The sequence below is a fragment of the Camelus dromedarius genome, chromosome 6 (genome assembly GCF_036321535.1).
Source record: "Camelus dromedarius isolate mCamDro1 chromosome 6, mCamDro1.pat, whole genome shotgun sequence".
Classification (NCBI taxonomy): domain Eukaryota; kingdom Metazoa; phylum Chordata; class Mammalia; order Artiodactyla; family Camelidae; genus Camelus; species Camelus dromedarius.
The window spans coordinates 39,171,567-39,189,510 of record NC_087441.1 but is presented as its reverse complement, the minus strand read 5'-3'; the positions used below and the strand labels follow the sequence as shown (position 1 = coordinate 39,189,510).

At 36.8% G+C, this 17,944-nt stretch overlaps 2 protein-coding genes across 3 annotated transcripts in view; one reads left to right on the top strand and one right to left on the bottom strand.

Annotated features, from left to right (window-relative positions):
- Positions 1 to 33: 33 nt before the first annotated feature.
- Positions 34 to 17,321, top strand: RSPH4A (radial spoke head component 4A). Its single transcript, XM_010979147.3, has 6 exons — positions 34 to 1,052; positions 4,454 to 4,688; positions 7,980 to 8,720; positions 9,833 to 9,992; positions 15,365 to 15,482; positions 17,010 to 17,321. Exons 1-6 carry the CDS (start codon positions 331 to 333, stop codon positions 17,245 to 17,247), a joined length of 2,214 nt encoding a protein of 737 aa, XP_010977449.2. The 5' UTR covers positions 34 to 330; the 3' UTR covers positions 17,248 to 17,321.
- Positions 3,191 to 17,944, bottom strand: part of ZUP1 (zinc finger containing ubiquitin peptidase 1) — a 35,468-nt gene continuing 20,714 nt past the window's right edge. Inside the window, exons 11-12 of one of the 2 annotated variants that reach the window (XR_010381254.1) lie at positions 16,080 to 16,229; positions 3,191 to 4,509 (exon numbers count right to left, since the gene is read on the bottom strand). The gene's annotated coding sequence lies outside the window, so the exon portion shown is untranslated. Of the gene's footprint in view, positions 4,510 to 15,918; positions 16,230 to 17,944 lie in introns of those variants that run through there. The other variant, XM_064486749.1, reaches the window with a different exon arrangement.

Genomic DNA, 17,944 nt, shown 5'->3' with positions numbered 1-17,944 from the left:
ACCCTGAAAAGTCTCCCGCTGGAGGCTGCAGCAACTCCTCAGCGCCCAACCAGTTCTCAGATTTCCAAAGGCTGCTGATCGACTGCAGATCGGATTGGCTAAGCTATGTAGAGGAGCAGAGGCTCCACCAAATCATAGATCTAGGATTTTCATCTTTCTTGGTCTCCTCCCTAGAATCCTGGCAACAGGTATGTGTTGTTTCTCTTATAGGAACCCTGCCTGGGGTTGCTATGGAGATAGGACGCTGCAACTTGCAGAGCAACCAGGACCCAGAATTCACCTAGCAGACCTAAGCAAAACCACTGTCTTGTTGCCTCCTTCCATATCTGCATGCCCTCTTCATTCAGAAATTTTTTTCTCCTGACTCATTTCATGGAAGACTCGACCACTCTGAAGCAAGAAAAAGAAAACCAAGAACTTGTGGAAGCAGGGCAGCCGTGGGAAGAAATGGTAACAGCTTCTTCACAAGATCCTGAATCTGGGCTATCTGAGCCCCCAGAGGTAGAGCAGGGGCCAGAAGCTGGACCCCAGACCAGGAGCAGCCCTCCTGGGATCCCCCAGTCTGGAGCCAGCATGCCTGTGGATGACCTGACAGGACCAGGTGCATCAACTCCACCTTCCCCACCTCAGGAGCCTTCTACCTCTCTTTCTCCCCTGGCTCTGGCCAGACAGGACTTTATGGCACCATGGCAGTCAAACAAGACCACCAGTGTGATTTCTGAAGCTGGGACACCTCCCTCTGACCATTTGGAACAACCATCTGATAAAGGAGAATCCACTTCTCATCAGACATGTCAATCAGAGGGAAACACATTTCAACTGTCTCAGCAAACCAAATGTCACCTGTATGGACCAAGGGATGTGAGCTATAACAACTCCAAAGAGAAAGAGCTGAGATTTGCCATTTCTCAGGAGAAAGACTCAAACAGTAACTATGATCTGGATCAGCCTGAGTCTGGGGCTTCTGAAATGGCCCCCAACATGCTTGAGATTGCCATTCAGAATGCTAAGGCTTACTTACTGAAGGCCAGCAGCAAGTCGGGATTAAATCTGTAAGTCTTGGAGGAAAGGGGAGAGAGAGAGGGAGAGAAACTTGGGAAAGAAAAGAGGGTATGAGTATCTGTGTGAGGGTGTGTTTCTGTGGGTAAAGTGAAATATATCTGAAAAGTCTGTATTAGTGAGAGTGACTCAATAACTCTTTGTATCACAAGACTCAAAATAGGTCACTGGTGGGGATTTCCTAGCTTCCTTAAAGACCCTTGTTACACAGAAATAAAATCTTGGAATTGTGGAATCTGGGATTTGAAAGACACCATAAAGATAGTGAAGTCCAATCGTCTCTCCAAGATGCTTGTAAAAAATGATTGTCTGACAAAACCTAAGTATTCTAGTGCTTGTTTGGCTTGGTATTGAGTTCCCACCCAGGCCAGTGCTGAGGTGATCAATTATCTGAATTAACCTGGAACTTTCCTGATTGAGCACTGAAAATTCTGCATCCTGAGAAACCTCTCAGTCCTAGGCAAGCCAGGAGAATTGATACATATACACGCCACCCAAAACACATGCCATTTTAACCAGATCTCTCTTAAAATGTGGTGACCAACGGCCCAGGTATGTTCTGACCATCACATTATAGCTAAAACTTAGATCTATGGTCAGGTATAGACTTCTAGAGATTTTTGCTCTCAGGATTACATTAACATAGGGGCAACAGAACTTTAGGGCTAGAAGGGACTTGAGAAAACATCTAATATAATCCATTTGTTTTTTAAATGAGGGGACTAAGTCGTGGAAAAATTAATTTGTTCAAGATTCCTCTGGCTCACAGCACCTCACTGACTCTTACCTCTCCCTGCATCACTGTGCTTCAGCCACGTGATCGCTTCAGTTCCTGTGCTGCTCCTTCCGCCTGGAAGGCTTCTTCCCTAGGTCTTCCTAAGTCGTTGCCTGGCTGGCTCCTCATCTCTTAGAAATCGGCTTCCACAGAACTCTATTATAATAGCCTGTTCTTTTCCTTCATAGCACTTAAGGCCATTTATATTTTCATATAGACTTACAGACTTATACTTGGTATTTGTTTCTCCCACTAGACTGCAGGCCTCCAGAGCGCAGGGACCATGTGAGTTTTGGCCACCACTAAACACTTAATGCCTAGCACAGTGCTATCAGCTATTACTGAATAAATAATGAACTAAGGAATGGAGATACAGGAAAACCAGTCCAGACCTTCTGCTCTCATTGTAATCTGCTGAGATGCCTCCTGATTAATCAGCAAATATTAAATGAATTCCCAGTGTGTGGCAAATGTTTGTAGCTATTATTTGCCTTTAAAAAAAATATGAGATATAATTTCAAGGTCTGAAGAATAAGAAACTCATTAATGTTTAATGTGAGAAATCTTCACAAAACCCAAGATTGACAACTAAAAATATTATTTACAAATTACTGTTTTAAACTACAATTAACTTAAGTTTCAGGGATGTGATTTGCTGCTCAGTAGTAGATTCTACTTGAATTACTGATATAAACTTCTTGTCATAATTCCCTGGGTTAAATAACAAACATGAATTTACCAACTTTGACAAAATTCCAAAAGAGCTCATTATAAAAACTTGAACGTTCAATTAAAATTCAATTTAAAACTGAATATAAAAACATAAACTGGGAAAACTTCCTTTACTGAATTATTTTATAACTGACATTACTTAAACAGATAAATTTAATTTAATTTCCGAATGCTAAATGTCTAAGGTAATACATGAATACTTTCTATAATATTCACCATTATTTTCTAAGTGCTTTAGAGCCTGTACTTAAAAACTGCTTAGTAAAGGACGACTTTAACTCTGTCTCCTATATGCAAATCTTATTTGACAGCCATGAAGGCTGGTTTTTGGTCACAATTAAAACAGTATTTGACTCAAATACAGAATCTGATACTGGTTTTCACATAGTTGAATAAAAAGCCTATAGAAAAGAATCACTTGCTTCTTTTCTGCCAGTCATAAGATTCCTGTTCATTTATAAGAATAGCAATATTTTGAGAAAGGATGATGTATTTGTCATATATAATACTTGTAAACTGCCCTTTACATTAGTTGCCTGTATAATCTACTATTTTTCTTTGACATTCCTAAGATAGAGAAATACAGACATAAAAGGAAAAATAAAAACAAATATCTAGGGTCAGTTAACAGAAAGTAGGCATTTATTGAACAACCATTTTGCTAACTATAATAAGGGGGGAGATATTTTAAAACAACAACAAACAAACAAAAACCTAATTTCAGCCCTGGAAGAACCTACTGCTGTTGCTGAGTGGGAAATACGTAACGTACACAATAACATAGCAGTTTATCAGTGATCTCGGAAACGCCCTCTCTATACTGAGGAAGGATGGTTTCAGGAATGACCTGAGTGGTGGGGTGGGATTTAAATTATTTCTTGAGAGAAATAATGTACGTGGGACACAGTAAGCAAAGTCTCTCAAGTCAGACTCGGCAACTAGATGAAAGTGGTATTTAGTAGATTTACTTCACTCAGGCAGAAGTTCTAACTGTTGGAAATGAAGTGGAAGAGAAACAATGCTTATCTGCCAGAGAGTCAATTTATGCAAGTTTCCACACTGGACAGAGGAGTTTCTTTTTGGCCTGACAGGCATTTTGGGCTCTTAAATAGTAAATTCACATTGTAAATCTGGTATTTAAAAAAGCACATCCTAGCAATTATGTATAAAATGTAATGAATTAATAAGGGGTTAGAGGTTAATTAATTAATCAACAGAGAGGTCAGAGGCAGTTTCATTAATTCAGTTATGAAATAAAAAGCCAGGGCAGAGTTTTTAATAGAATAAAACAAAAAATATTAGATGTATCACATTTTAATACAGGTGAGCAACATCTGATGACACTTCTTTCAGTTGTGTGAGTGGGGGTTGCAATATGAAATGCATTTCTTATAGGTCTAAAAACGCTGAAGTACATAATTAGCTTAGGAAATGGGAAAGAATAGAACAGATCTTAAGAGAGTCAACTGGATTTAGAAATCAAATTGGATTTGGTGAGGAAAGGGGAAGGGGGAAGGAAAAGAAGTTAAGATAAAAGAATGAAAAATAAGGTTAGTCACTTTAAATATACAGTCATTTTAAATATATTACCAAGAAATTTCAATCTGAAATAAAATGAGAAAATGTACCGATGTACAGCATATATCTTGCCGGAATATGTTTTCTTTAATAAATTAAATATTCATATCATACTTAAGAAAATTTCTAAGGAAAATTTTAGAATAAGTTCTTGGCAGCGATAGAAGTTACTGTTAAGTGGTTTTCCATGGAAAATCTCCAAAAGCTTCGAGCTGTTGAAGTTTCCTTAAAACCAACTGAGTATGCATGAATTGTCTTTTCAAATGCTTTTGATAGGGGTATTACCTGGAATTTTCTTTCTTCGGGTAGGTATGATCATCTTTCTGAAATGCTGACCAAGGTCTTAGACACGCGTCCTGAAAATCCTGTGGACATAATTGAAAATATTAGCCAAGATGTGAAGATGGCACATTTTAGTAAAAAATTGGATACACTCCAAAATGAGAATGAGATGCTTCCAACTTATGAAATAGCAGAGAAACAAAAAGCTCTTTTTCTTCAGGGAAATTTAGAAGGTGCTGACCAAGAACTGGAAGATGAAATAGTAAGTCACCCATGTAAATGTGACTAGGTCAGTCTTAGGGTTTTACTTGAGGTGGGTGGGGTGTGGTTTTAAATTCATACCCACTGCCTTTTATAGCTTTCTAAATAGCATTTGCAACCTCATTTCATACCTCTTGTTTCCTTGTTTAGAGTTTCTTATATTTTCACATTATGTTTTAGTATTTCACAGGCTTAGTCATTTTATATGTTTGTGGGTCTAAGCTCCTTGATATCAGAGAAAACGTTTTCTTCATCTTTTATATTCTCTAGAGTGCCTGGTACAGATCTGAATGTATAATTGTTTCTCATTAAATACTTGCTGAATGAATGAATGTCACATAATTAAAAATAAGACTTTAAATCAACTTGCATATTTTCCACCTTAATTTACTGGAAAAATTTCTACTTCTTCGTATTATGTCTTGACAGTGTATATATATATATATATACACACACACATAAAGTAGTGTGTGTTTGTGTGTGTGTATATATATATATATAATGTCAATGGGATATAATAGAATAGGAAAGAAATAAAATATTTCTTTTAATCCCTATAAACAAATTGTTGAAAACATTTACAGAGAACCTCAGGGCAGAGATTTTAAAAAAAAGCTACCATTAGAGAATAAAATCAAATAAAATCAGCTGTATTACAGAAAATTTAGCTCCAAATATTTTCAAATTAGTACCCATTACTGTTTCCTAAATGCCTGTATATTTACAGTTTATACTATTGAACAATTTTACTATATATCTACTGAGCTTCCATGTTCTGTTAACATTAGACTATTTAAAATCTGTCTATATACTTGCAAATTTGATGTTTGCAGTAAGATGTTTTCAGAAAAGGAAACAGAGTTCAGCCAGGGAAAGCAGGTACACCCTCTAGAGCTCTGTAGTTTTTGTAGGGGGCCCCAAACTGGCACAGTGAGCTATAGAGTACTCAGAAGGAACAGGTGACAGGTGTCAAGGATTTGGTACTGATTGACCTTTTTCTGAAAATATCTCACTCCAAACATTTGGTTACGTAGCCACATACAGTATTGACAAGTCTAGGGACAAACAGCATGTGGGGGTCAAGCAGAAGGTAGACACTGTCATGCAGGAATTTATCAAAGAAAGGTTAGACTCCAGTAATGAGAACAGGGCACTGGACGATCTATTAGGCATAGCATTACAAAAAACTGTTTTGATCCTGCAACCTGAGCATCCTAACCAGTTTCCATCAATTCCTCCTAATAAACAGTAGGATTGATCTCAGAGCCAGGAATAGCTTAAGTCATCCAATGAAGATTAAAAGCTCTATCTCAGAGAGTGGAAAGACATGGGAACAGGAAGACAGATAGCTCTTGGGATCACTGAATTACGAGCTTTGTGACCAACTCTGCCGCAGACTCATATGTTTTAGATTGTTAATATTTCTATGCGTGTCTTTGAGCACACCAGAATTCCTGCTCTTAGTTTTCAGCATTCATTTATACCCTCACCCAATGATTTGAAAACATTGTGACTACCTACTGCATGCCAGATACTGGGATAAACACATGAAAAAGACTTTACTGACTTTAAGTTGGTCACACTCTAGTGAAAGAGGTAAAAAAGACTGCAAAGTTATTTGATTACTGCAATAATAGAGATATGGTGGAAAAAACAGGAGATATGGAGTTAGATCTGAATTTGAATCCTAGTTTAATCACTTACTTGCTGTGTAAATCTTTGTTCCTTATCTACTTTATGTATAGTAGTTTATCTGTTAATCCCATATTCCTAATTTATCATTTCCCCACTCCCTTTCCCCACTGGTAACAATAAATTTGTTTTCTATGTCTGTGTGTCTGTTTCTGTTTTACATATAGATTCATTTGCATTATGTTTTAGAGTGCACATGTAAGTGATATTATATAATATTTGTCTTTCTCTGTCTGACTTACTTCACTTAGTATGATAATCTGTAGGTCCATCCATCCATGTTGTTCCAAATGGCAATATCTCATTCTTTTCTATGGCTGAGTAATATTCCACTGTATGTATATACCACATCTTCTTAAACCAGTCATCTTTTGATGGACACTTGGGTGGTTTCCATGTCTTCTCTATTGTAAATAGTGCTGCTAGGAACACTGGGGTGCATGTATCTTTTCAAACTAGAGTTTTTGTTTTCTTCAGATACATACCCAGGCATGGAACTGCTGGATTATATGGTGGTTCTATTTTTAGTTTTTTAAGGAATTTCCATACTGTTTTCAATAGTGGCTGTACCAATTTTTACATTCCCACCAACAGTGTAGGCAGGCTCCCTTCTCTCCACAACCTCTCCAGCATATATTATTTGTAGGCTTTTTGATGATAGCCATTCTGACCAGTGTGAGGTGGTTTTGATTTGCATTCTCTAACAATTAGCAATGTTGAGCATCTTTCCATGTGCCTGTTGGCCATCTGTCTGTCTTCTTTGGAGGAATGTCTATTGAGTTCTGTCCATTTTTTGATTGGGTTGTTTGTTTTTTGATATTGAGTTGTGTGAGCTGTTCGTATATTTTAGATACTAATTCCTTATTGGCTGCATCACTTGCAGATATTTTCTCCCATTCCATAGTTTGTCTCTTCTCATTTTGTTGATGGTTTCCTTTGCTGTGCAAAAGCTTTTAAGTTTAACTAGGTCCCATTTGTTTATTTTTTGCTTTTATTTCTTTTGCCGTGGGAGACTGATCTAAGAAAATATTGCTACAATTTATGTCCGAGAATGTTTAATGTTTTGCCTATGCTCTCCTCTAGGAGTTTATGGTGTCCTGACTTTAATATTTAAGTTTTTAAACCATATAGAGTTTATTTTTGTATATGGTATGAGGGAGTGTCCTAATTTCATTGATTTACATGTAGCTGTCCAGCTTTCCCAACACCACTGGCTCAAGATACTCTTTTCTCCATTGTATATTCTTGCCTCCTTTGCTGTGGATTAATTGATCATAGGTGCATGGGTATAATTCTGGGCTCTCTATTCTGTTCCATTGATTGATATGTCTGTTTTTGTGCCAATACCACACTGTTTTGATGACTGTACCTTTGTAGTACTGTCTGAAGTCTGGGAGGGTTATAATTCCAGTTTTGTTCTTTCTTCTCAGGATTGCTTTGGCAGCTCTGGGTCTTTTGTGGTTCCATATAGATTTTAGAATTAATTGTTCTAGTTCTGTGAAAAATGGGATGGGTATTTTGATAGGGATCACATTAAACCTGTAGATTGCAAGTATTTCCCTTATGGATAAAATATTAACCATAGCACTTGTATTCCCAGACAGAACACGCTCTCCCAAATGTAATGGAGTCAGCTTTTTATTTTGAACAAGCTGGAGTTGGTTTGGGCACAGATGAGACTTATCGCATATTTCTTGCCCTCAAGCAGCTTACTGACACCCACCCAATTCAAAAATGTCGTTTCTGGGGCAAAATCTTAGGTCTGGAAATGAATTATATTGTAGCTGAAGTGGAATTTCGTGAAGGAGAAGATGAAGAGGAAGTGGAAGAAGAAGACGTACCTGAAGAGAGAGACAATGGAGATAGTGAAGCTGATGAAGCTGATGAAGATGAATTACCACGGTCCTTTTACAAGGCCCCACAGGCTATTCCAAAAGAGGAAAGTAGAACAGGTGCCAACAAATATGTCTATTTTGTTTGCAATGAACCAGGAAGACCATGGGTGAAGTTACCAGCAGTTACACCTGCACAAATTGTTATTGCAAGAAAAATCAAGAAATTTTTCACTGGGCGATTGGATACTCCCATTGTAAGCTACCCACCCTTCCCAGGAAATGAGAGTAATTACTTACGAGCACAAATTGCCAGAATTTCGGCAGGGACCCACGTCAGCCCTCTAGGATTCTATCATTTTGGTGAAGAAGAAGGAGAAGAGGAGGAAGAAATAGAAGGTGGGAGAGACAGTTTTGAAGAAAACCCTGATTTTGAAGGCATCCAAGTGACTGATCTAGTGGAATCCCTATCCAATTGGGTTCATCATGTACAACATATACTTCCTCAGGTAGGGGCTTTGCAATTCTCAATCTACCAGAAGTCAGCAAATATTTATTAAATTCTTTCTATAGTACACATGATATATACAAGACAAAGGCCTTCAGATTCTAGACAAAGAAGACCATTTAAAAACCTAGTGAAAATACAAAGTACTGTATAACAGCTAAGTAGTATAGATCTGGGATCTTCAAACATATTTTATTTCCAAATGGAAATAAAATAAATATTTCTATGGAATATTTGACAAGTTATGTAAGGATTTAGATTTAGGTGTGTTGTGAATTTTTTTTATATTAAGTATAGGTGGGTAAATTAATTTTGGTAGCAGTTCTTTTATTCTATTTTTATAATAAAGGAACTTTTTTTTTTTTTTTGCCAAGAACAGTGAAAGATTTTAACAAAAGCAAAAACAAGTAAACAGTGTTATATAGCAGTTATACAGAATCTATTCTGCCAGGTGTTCTTAATAGCACTTTGTATGTAGTATCTCATTTAAAACTCACAGTTGTATTAAAGACTAACATCTTTATTTTATAGATAAGGAAATTAATGGCAGAGAGTTTAGAAAATTTCACAAGGGGAATATAGCTAATAAGCAGCAGAGTCAAATGTGAATGGGCAGAATGGATCCAGAGTCCATACTTAAACAATCTGCTACATTGTCTCATCTGTAGGTAGAAAATCTTCATTATACTTTGATCTACATAAGAGATAATCTTATATCTCTCTAGATGAGAGTTAATTAAATGAGAAATTATAACCTCAAAACTCCATACCTAATCTTATTAGCACATTTTTGCTATTAATAACAATAATAGTACCCTCTTTCATATAAATTAGTAAAATGCATTATTACCTTTTTTGCTAAGGTTCTGGTAATTTTAGTACATAAATGTTCTGTAACTTCAAGAAGTTGGCAAATTCTTGAAATAAACAGTGCAGTCTTTTGCTTGAAATAACATAGATCAAAATAGCATTTGGGAAATGTATGTTGAATAAATGAATGATCAAATTCCCACACAGTGGGACGTCATGCAGATAATTTCTTCAATCCAAAGGAATATTCTGCTATTTTAAGGTCCTTGTTAGACTACTAAATCTTGCAATAATTATACCCAGGGTCGCTGTAATTGGTTCAACCCTATACAAAAAAGTGAGGAGGAAGAAGAAGAGGAAGAAGAAGAAGATGAAGAAAAAGAAGACGAAAAAGGGGAAGAGCCTGACTATGCGGAACAGGAAGTGGGGCCTCCTCTCTTGACACCAATCTCTGAAGATTTAGGTAATTTTGCACACACTATATATGCGTGGGTGTGTATATCACACACATACATATATACAGGCATACCTTAGAGATACTGTAGGATAGATTCCAGACCACCACAATAAAGCAAACATTGCAATAAAGTGAATCACGATGTTTTGGTTTCCCAGTGCATACAGAAGTTATGTTTATACTCTACTGTAATTTATTAGGTGTGCAATAACATTATGTCTAAAAATACAATGTACATACCTTAATGAAAAAATACTGTATTGTGGGGAGATGAGAGAAGTAGGTGAGGGAGATTAAGAGGTACAAACTTCCAGTTACAAAATAAATGAGTCACAGCTATGAAATGTACAGCATGGGAAATATAGTCCAAATAACATAAGATCTTTTTATGGTGACATACAAAGTGAGTAAACTTATTGTGGTGATCATTTTGAAATGTACAGAAAAAAAAATCACTATGCTGTGTCATAGGAACATAGTGTTGTAGGTCAATTATAGTTCAAAAAACCAAATACACAAAGAAACTCATAGAAAAAGAGATTAAACTGGAAGGAAAAATACTGTAATTGCTAAAAAATGCTAATCATCATCTGAGCCTTCAACAAGTCATAATTTTTTTGTTAGTAGAAATTCTTGCCTTGATGTTAATGGCTGCTGACTGATCAGGATGCCGGTTGGTGAAGGCTCGTGTCTTAAAATAAGGTAACAATGAAGTTTACCACATCTATTGACTCTTTCCTTACACAAATGATTTCTTGGTAGCATGCAAAGTTGTTTAATAGCATTTCACTCACAGTAGAACATCTCTCAAAATTGGAATCAATCTTCTCAAACTCTGCTGCTGCTTTATCAACTAAGTTTATGTCATATTCTAAATCCTTTATTGTCATTTCAACAATTTTCATAGCATCTTTACCAGGAATAGATTCCATGTCAAGAAAACACTTTCTTTGTTTATCCATAAGAAGCAACTCCTCATCCATTGAAGTTTTATCATGAGATTGCAGCAATTCAGTCACACATTCAGGAACCACTTCTAATTACAGTTCTATAGCTATTTCCACCACATCTGCAGTTACTTCCTCCAGCTGTAATCTTGATCCCCTTAAAGTCATCCAAGAGGGTTGAAATCAGCTTCTTCCAAACTCATGTTAATGTTGATATTTTGACCACTTCCCATGAATCGTTTTCTTAATGGCATCTAAAATGGTGAATCCTTTCTAGAAGGTTTTCTTTTTTTGTTTTTAAATTTTTATTTGTTAAATGCTCCCATTTATTTTTCTTTCCAGTTTTATTGAGATATAATAGTCATACAGCACTGTATAAGATTAAGGTATAAGGCATAATGATTTGACTTACAAACATCATGAAATGATTACCACAATAAGTTTAGTGACCACCCATCAACTCATATAGATAAAAAATAAAAGAAAATTTTTTTCTGGTGATGAGAACTCTTAGGATTTACTCTATTCACAACTTTCATGTATAACATACATCAGTGTTAATTATATTAATCATGTTATACATGACATCCCTAGTACTTACTTTTGTACATTTTGACCACCTTCCTTCAATTTCAGTTCCTCCTCCCCTAACCCGTCATCTCTGGTAATCACAAATCTGATCTTTTTTTTTTTTTTTTTTTTATGAGCTGTTTGTTTGTTTTTGAAGTATAATTGACCTACAACACTATGTTAGTTCCTGGTGCACAAAAGTGTTTCTGTATTTCTACACATTTTTAAGTTTAGTCACCATCTGTCAGTATACAAAGATCTTAATTAATATTGACTGTTCCCACATTTATTTTGTAACTGGAAGTTTGTACTGCTTAACCCCCCTCACCTATTTCTCTCATCCCCCAACCGAGCTCCCCTATGGCAACCACTTATTTCCTGTATTTATGACTCTGTTTCTGTTTTGTTATGTTTGTCCATTTGTTTCATTTTTTAGATTCCACTTATAAATCAAAATATGCAGTATTTGTCCTCCTATGTCTGACTTATTTAAGCATAATACCCTTTAGGTCAATCCATGTTATTGCAAATGGCAAGATTTCAGTTTTTTATAGCTGGGTAATGTGTGTGTGTGTGTGTGTGTGTGTGCGTGTGTGTGTGTGTGTGTCTGTGTGTGTGTGTGTGTGTCTGTGTGTGTGTGTCTGTGTGTGTGTGTCTGTGTGTGTGTATGGGCACTTAGGTTGTTTCCACGTATTGGCTGTTGTAAATAATGCTGCAGTGAACATAAAGATGCATGTATCTTTCCAAATTAGTGTTCTGGTTTTCTTCTGATAAATACCAAGGAGTGGAATTGCTGGATTGTATGGTAGTTCTATTTTTAGCTTTCGAGGAAACTCTATACTGTTTTACATAGTGCCTGCACCAATTTACATTCTCACCAACATTGCTTGAGGGTTCCGTTTCTCCACATCCTCACTGACACTTGTTATTTGTTATCTTTTTGATAACAGTCATTTTGACAATTGTGATGTGGTATCTCATTGTGGTTTTGATTTGAATTTTCCTGATGATTAGTGATACTGAGTATTTTTTCATGTGATTGTTGGCCATCTATATGTCTTCCTTGGAAAAATGTTTATTCAGGTTCTCTGTCCATTTTTTGTTTGTTTTTTGTATGAGTTCTTTGTATACTGGGGATATTAACTCCTAATAGGATATATCATTTGCAAATATCTTCTCACATTCAGTAGGTGGCCTTTTTGTTTTGTTGATAGTTACCTTTGCTGCGCAAAAGCTTTTTAGTTTGATGTAGTCCCATCGGAAGCTTTTCAATTGATTTTGCCCAGATCCATCAGAGGAATCACTACCTATGGCAGCTATAGCCTTACCAGAAGTATTTCTTAAATAGTAAGACTTGAAAGTTGAAATTACTCCTTGATCCATGGGCTGCAGAATGCATGATGCATTAGCAGGCATGAAAACATTAATCTTGTATCTTTCCACCACAGTTCTTGGGTGACCAGGTCATTGTCAACGAACAGTAATATTTTAAAAGGAATCTTTCTGAGCAGTAGGTCTCAGCAGTGGACTTAAAATATTCAGTAAACCATGCTGTAAATAAATGTGCTGTCATCTAGTCTTTGTTGTCCCATTTATAGAGCACAGGCAGAATAGATTTTGCGTAAGTCTTCTGGCCCTAGGATTTTCAGAATGGTAAATGAACACTGGCTTCAACTTAAAGTCACCAGGTGCATTAGCCCCTAACAAGAATCAGTCTGTCTTTTAAAGCCTTGAACTCAGTCACTGGTTCTCCTCTCTCACTATGAAATTCCTAGATGACATCATCTTCCAATAGGAGGCTATTTCATCTACACTGCAAACCTGTTATTTAGTGTAGTCACCTTCATGAATGACCTCAGCTAGATCTTCTGGATCTCTTGCTGCGGTTTCTACATTAGCACTTGCTGCTTCACCTTGCACTTTTATGTTATGGAGATAGTTTCTTTCTTTAAACCTCATGAACCAACCTCTGCTAGCTTCACACTTTTTTCCTGCAATTTCCTGACCTCTCTCAGCGTTCACAGAATTGAAGAGCATTAGGGCCTTGCACTGGATTAGACTTTGGCTTAAAGGAGTGTTGTGGCTGGTTTGATTTTCTATTCAGACCACTAAAACTTTCTCTGTAACAGCAATAAGACCATGTCACTTTATTATCATTTGTGTATTTATTTGAGTAGCACTTTTAATTTCTTTCAAGAACTTTTCCTTTGTATTCACAACTTGGCTGTTTAGCACAAAAGGCCTAACTACTGATCTATCTTGGTCCTCAACATGTCTTCCTCACTCAGCTTAATCATTTCTAGCTTTTAATTTAAAGCAAGAGACGTGCAACTCGTCCTTTCACATGAATATTTATAGGTCATGGTAGGGTTATTAATCAGCCTAATTTCAGTACTGTTACGTCTCAGGGAAAAGTGAGGCCCAAGGAGAGGGACAGAGATGGGGAAACAGCCAGCTGGTGGAGCAGTCAGAATTCAAACAACATTTATAGAATTAAGTTCTCTGTTTTACATGAGCATAGTTCATGGTGCCCCAAAACAATTAAAGTAGTAACATTAAAGATCACTGATGACAGGTCACCATAACAAATACAATAATAATGAAAAAGTTTGACACACTGCAAGTATTACCAAAATGTGACTCAGAGACATGAAGTGAGCAAATGCTGTTGGAAAAGCCATGTCAGCAGACTTGCTTGATATAGGGTCACCACACAACTTCAATTTGTAAAAAACTCAGATCTGTGAAGCACAATAAAACAAGGTATGCCTGTACTATGTACACAATTGACATATATACACACACCATATACTCTACATTTACTATATATGGCTTTCAAAAGATTGCCTTACACCACTTCACTTTTATGAGAACATTAATGCTTATTTTTGCTGATAGAAACCAAAAAGGATTTTCCCTTTTACAAAAAAATTAAAAAAAAGAAAAAAAGGGGGAGACAAAACCAAAAATAGTGTTCAGCACTTGTTTTGCAGGAAGCAGTTACAGAGGAAGTATACACCCCAGGCAGACAGAGGGGCATTCCCAAGCTCCTTCCCTGGGAAATACTTAGCATCTCAGCATCAAGTTGCCATAGCTTTGAACTGTATCCGTGAGCATCTTATCTCAAGTTTATTTTGTGCATCTATTAGCAAGAGGCGTCCTAAGGTAATTGCTTCTTTGCTCTATGTCATTTCAACTTACAAAAGGTTTTATAGGAATACTCTACTTTCAGATAGCGGGGGAAACCTGTACACACACACACACACACACACACATGCTATAGTATATGGTGGGAGAAAACAATCTAATGTAGCTCACCCCACCAAGAACTTTCTAGGATAGAGGCTGAAGGAGTGCAATTCAGGGAGGAAACATAAGTTGGCTGTAGCTCTAACTGGATATGCTGAGTTCTTTTGTATCATTTTTTATTTTGCATTCTACAGCCCATAAAACATGACATAGTGACATAGTAAGAATAAAATATCATGAGGTACTGTTTTTGTTCTAATCTACTATTGTTCTCATATTCTTTTTTTCTTCTATTCAGTTTTGGATCATTCATGCTTGTAACCCTAGCTCTGATAGTAATTTGGTCATCAAATATTTTTCCCTCTACTACATAGGCCTCCTCTCCCTTAGTCAAACTTATTTTCTCTGTTGTCCAAATGTACACACAGATATAAATACACACAAATACATACATACTTTTTTTCATACCCTCCTGATCTCATATTAAGCTACTGACATTTTAGTGTCAAGTGTGTGTGTGTTTTAAGATTTATAAATATAGCTTTTGTGTTACACAGTATATCCTTGTCTATGTAGGAGTTACTCTACATCGAATTTCTCTTTGATTTACAGAGATCCAGAATACACCACCTTGGACAACACGGTTATCCTCAAATCTCATTCCTCAATATGCTATTGCAGTCCTTAGATCCAACCTTTGGCCTGGAGCATATGCCTTTTCCAATGGCAAGTAAGTATGTGACAACTTACAAGGTTATTATTTGGATTACTTAACTTCTAGAAATTATAAGTTACCACTGGAATGTTAAACTACTATTGTTTTAACTCTTCATTGGCATGTCAAGTGTGTATGGCACAAGATTTATTCAAACAGTATCTGTCTTATACAACAAAGTATCAAATTTAGAACATCAGAGTAATTCAGACTTCTGCCTTTTCACTTGAACTATCCAACTAATGGAGCTAAATATGTTTTTTCTTCTGTGATTAATTGAGTAATTGAAATTCATTTAATGGAGGTAATTCTAAGTAGTATTTAAATCAGTTTAAATCTCCCATCAATTTTGTTGGACATCTTGATAAAAGATAATTAAAAACACATATTATTAAGGATACCAGTTTCATAAGAATTAGGATCAAGAGGATACTAAATGTTCTTTTATACCCAGAGCATATACTTCCATTGGTTTTATGCTTCCACTTCTTACTTAATAACCTAGTGTCCGAAGCTCGGCTGAGCTGGAGAGTGCTGAGTGGTCAAATGTCAAAGAAGCTATTAAACCAACAAGCCCAAAATGAAAGTGTTAAGAAGCCTTTGATCACTTACCGTGATGGTACAAGCAAGTTAAAGCACTGACTCCCCCATTCCATTTCTCCATGGAAGGGCACACTGGTGGTCAGATGGGTACGCTCAGTTGTGGCGGTCATCTCACTGACAAGGGCGTCCCTGACACAAAGCCCTTGCAGTTTTATGGACCTGGAACCAGAGGAAGATAGCGAGGGCTAGGGAAGAAGACTGGATACTGAGTCAGAGTGGGGAAAAGTGTTTGCAAGGTTTCCCCTTCTCTCACCCAACCCCCATAAGGAGGCCTTGGCAGAGCAGCCTGAAGACAACCTCTGCTGAAGGGCTCAGGTGAAGAGACCTGGGAATGAAGGCACCTGGGCCAGGAACACAAATGTATGAAGAATATGATGGGCTGGAGGGGTCAGAGTCCTTGACCACAGCTCCCCCGAGAGCCTGCAGTGCACTAGCTGTGCAGCCAGTCTGGTGTGGCGAGGGCAGTTGTCCCCTCTGAGGCCAACTAGGTAAAGCTTCTGCAATTGCCCAAGGTTAGATCTGAAAAATCACACATAGGTCTTTAACCAGAAGCCCGACTCCTCACCAACCAAAGCGTTTGCTAGGCTAGCAACGTTAATTCTTGCTAATCTGAGGAAGGTAAGTAACTTTTAAATTCATTTGTTTTGTTTCGTTTTTCTAAAAATAATTAAAAGATGAAACGCTATGGTGTAAGCGTGGAGTACATTTTGGTAGGATCTGGCCCCATGGTTTTCTTAAACACCTTAAGCAGTTTGTATCATAGTCATTCCCTGTGGTATAACAATCATTTGGGGATATTTTATCTCTAATGCATTTTAAATGTGCTGTTTTAACATTATGAGACTATGATACACTAAGTACTTAATCCTTACAGAAAAGAAGGATCAACTTTTCTTACTGAAAAATTGCATAATCTATGTATTTTTTTTTAACTTACAGAAAGTTTGAAAACTTCTACATAGGCTGGGGTCATAAATATAGTCCAGACAGCTATACACCTCCAGTTCCACCACCAGCTTATCACGAATACCCCAGTGGACCAGAAATTACAGAAATGGATGACCCTAGCGTGGAAGAGGAGCAGGCTTTCAGGGCTGCACAAGAAGCAACTGTAAATCCAACTGAGGAAAATGAAGAAACTGAGGAAGATGAAGATGAGGAAGATGATTATGACTAATAAAAATAAAATCAGTCCAGCTTTACGTGAGACTGATATACACACATCATTTATATATATATATATATAGATACAAACTAGCAACTATTCATGTGCAAAATATCATTCCTTGAAAATATAAAATTGGAATTTCATTTGTAGAAATATTAATATGTGCTTTTAGAAAGATGTTCAATGGATTTTGCAGAGATTAAATGATTCTTACATTACTGTTCGGATGGCTATAGCTAATAAAATATATGCTTCTGTATTCTTTTCATAAGTCTCAGGTTTAATTTCTATTGTGGCAAACATGGAAATATAGATAACCCACAAAAGCTTCTTGGGGCCCTCAGTATTTTTTGAGTGTCAAGGAATACTGCTACCAAAAATGTTGATAATAACTAAATTACAGCATGTATTCTTAAGCAATCTGTGATACTGTGTACAAACATTGCACATATGTTTGTGTATGTATATACATCTACATCCACACTCCCCACCCCCTGGGGAGAGGGTGTGTAATTCCACCACATGCTCAAAGAGTATCGGAACACTCAACTTCTTTTACTCCTTACTTCTTAAAGAAACTTCTCAATGTAGTCCTTCTTTTATCTCACAGAAACTAGTTCACCTGACTTGGGGGAAAATAATTTGCAGAGAGATGGCTAGATGGGATATGTAAAGACTTTAGACTGATATTTTCTACCACTGCTTT

Bases quoted from the DNA above. Each gene is read 5' to 3' on its own strand.
- RSPH4A (XM_010979147.3), top strand. From the start codon at position 331: ATGCCCTCTTCATTCAGAAATTTTTTTCTCCTGACTCATTTCATGGAA. The intron at 4,689-7,979 runs GTAAGTCACCCA...TTGTATTCCCAG, and splicing joins AAGAACTGGAAGATGAAATA to ACAGAACACGCTCTCCCAAA. The intron at 8,721-9,832 runs GTAGGGGCTTTG...AATTATACCCAG, and splicing joins TACAACATATACTTCCTCAG to GGTCGCTGTAATTGGTTCAA.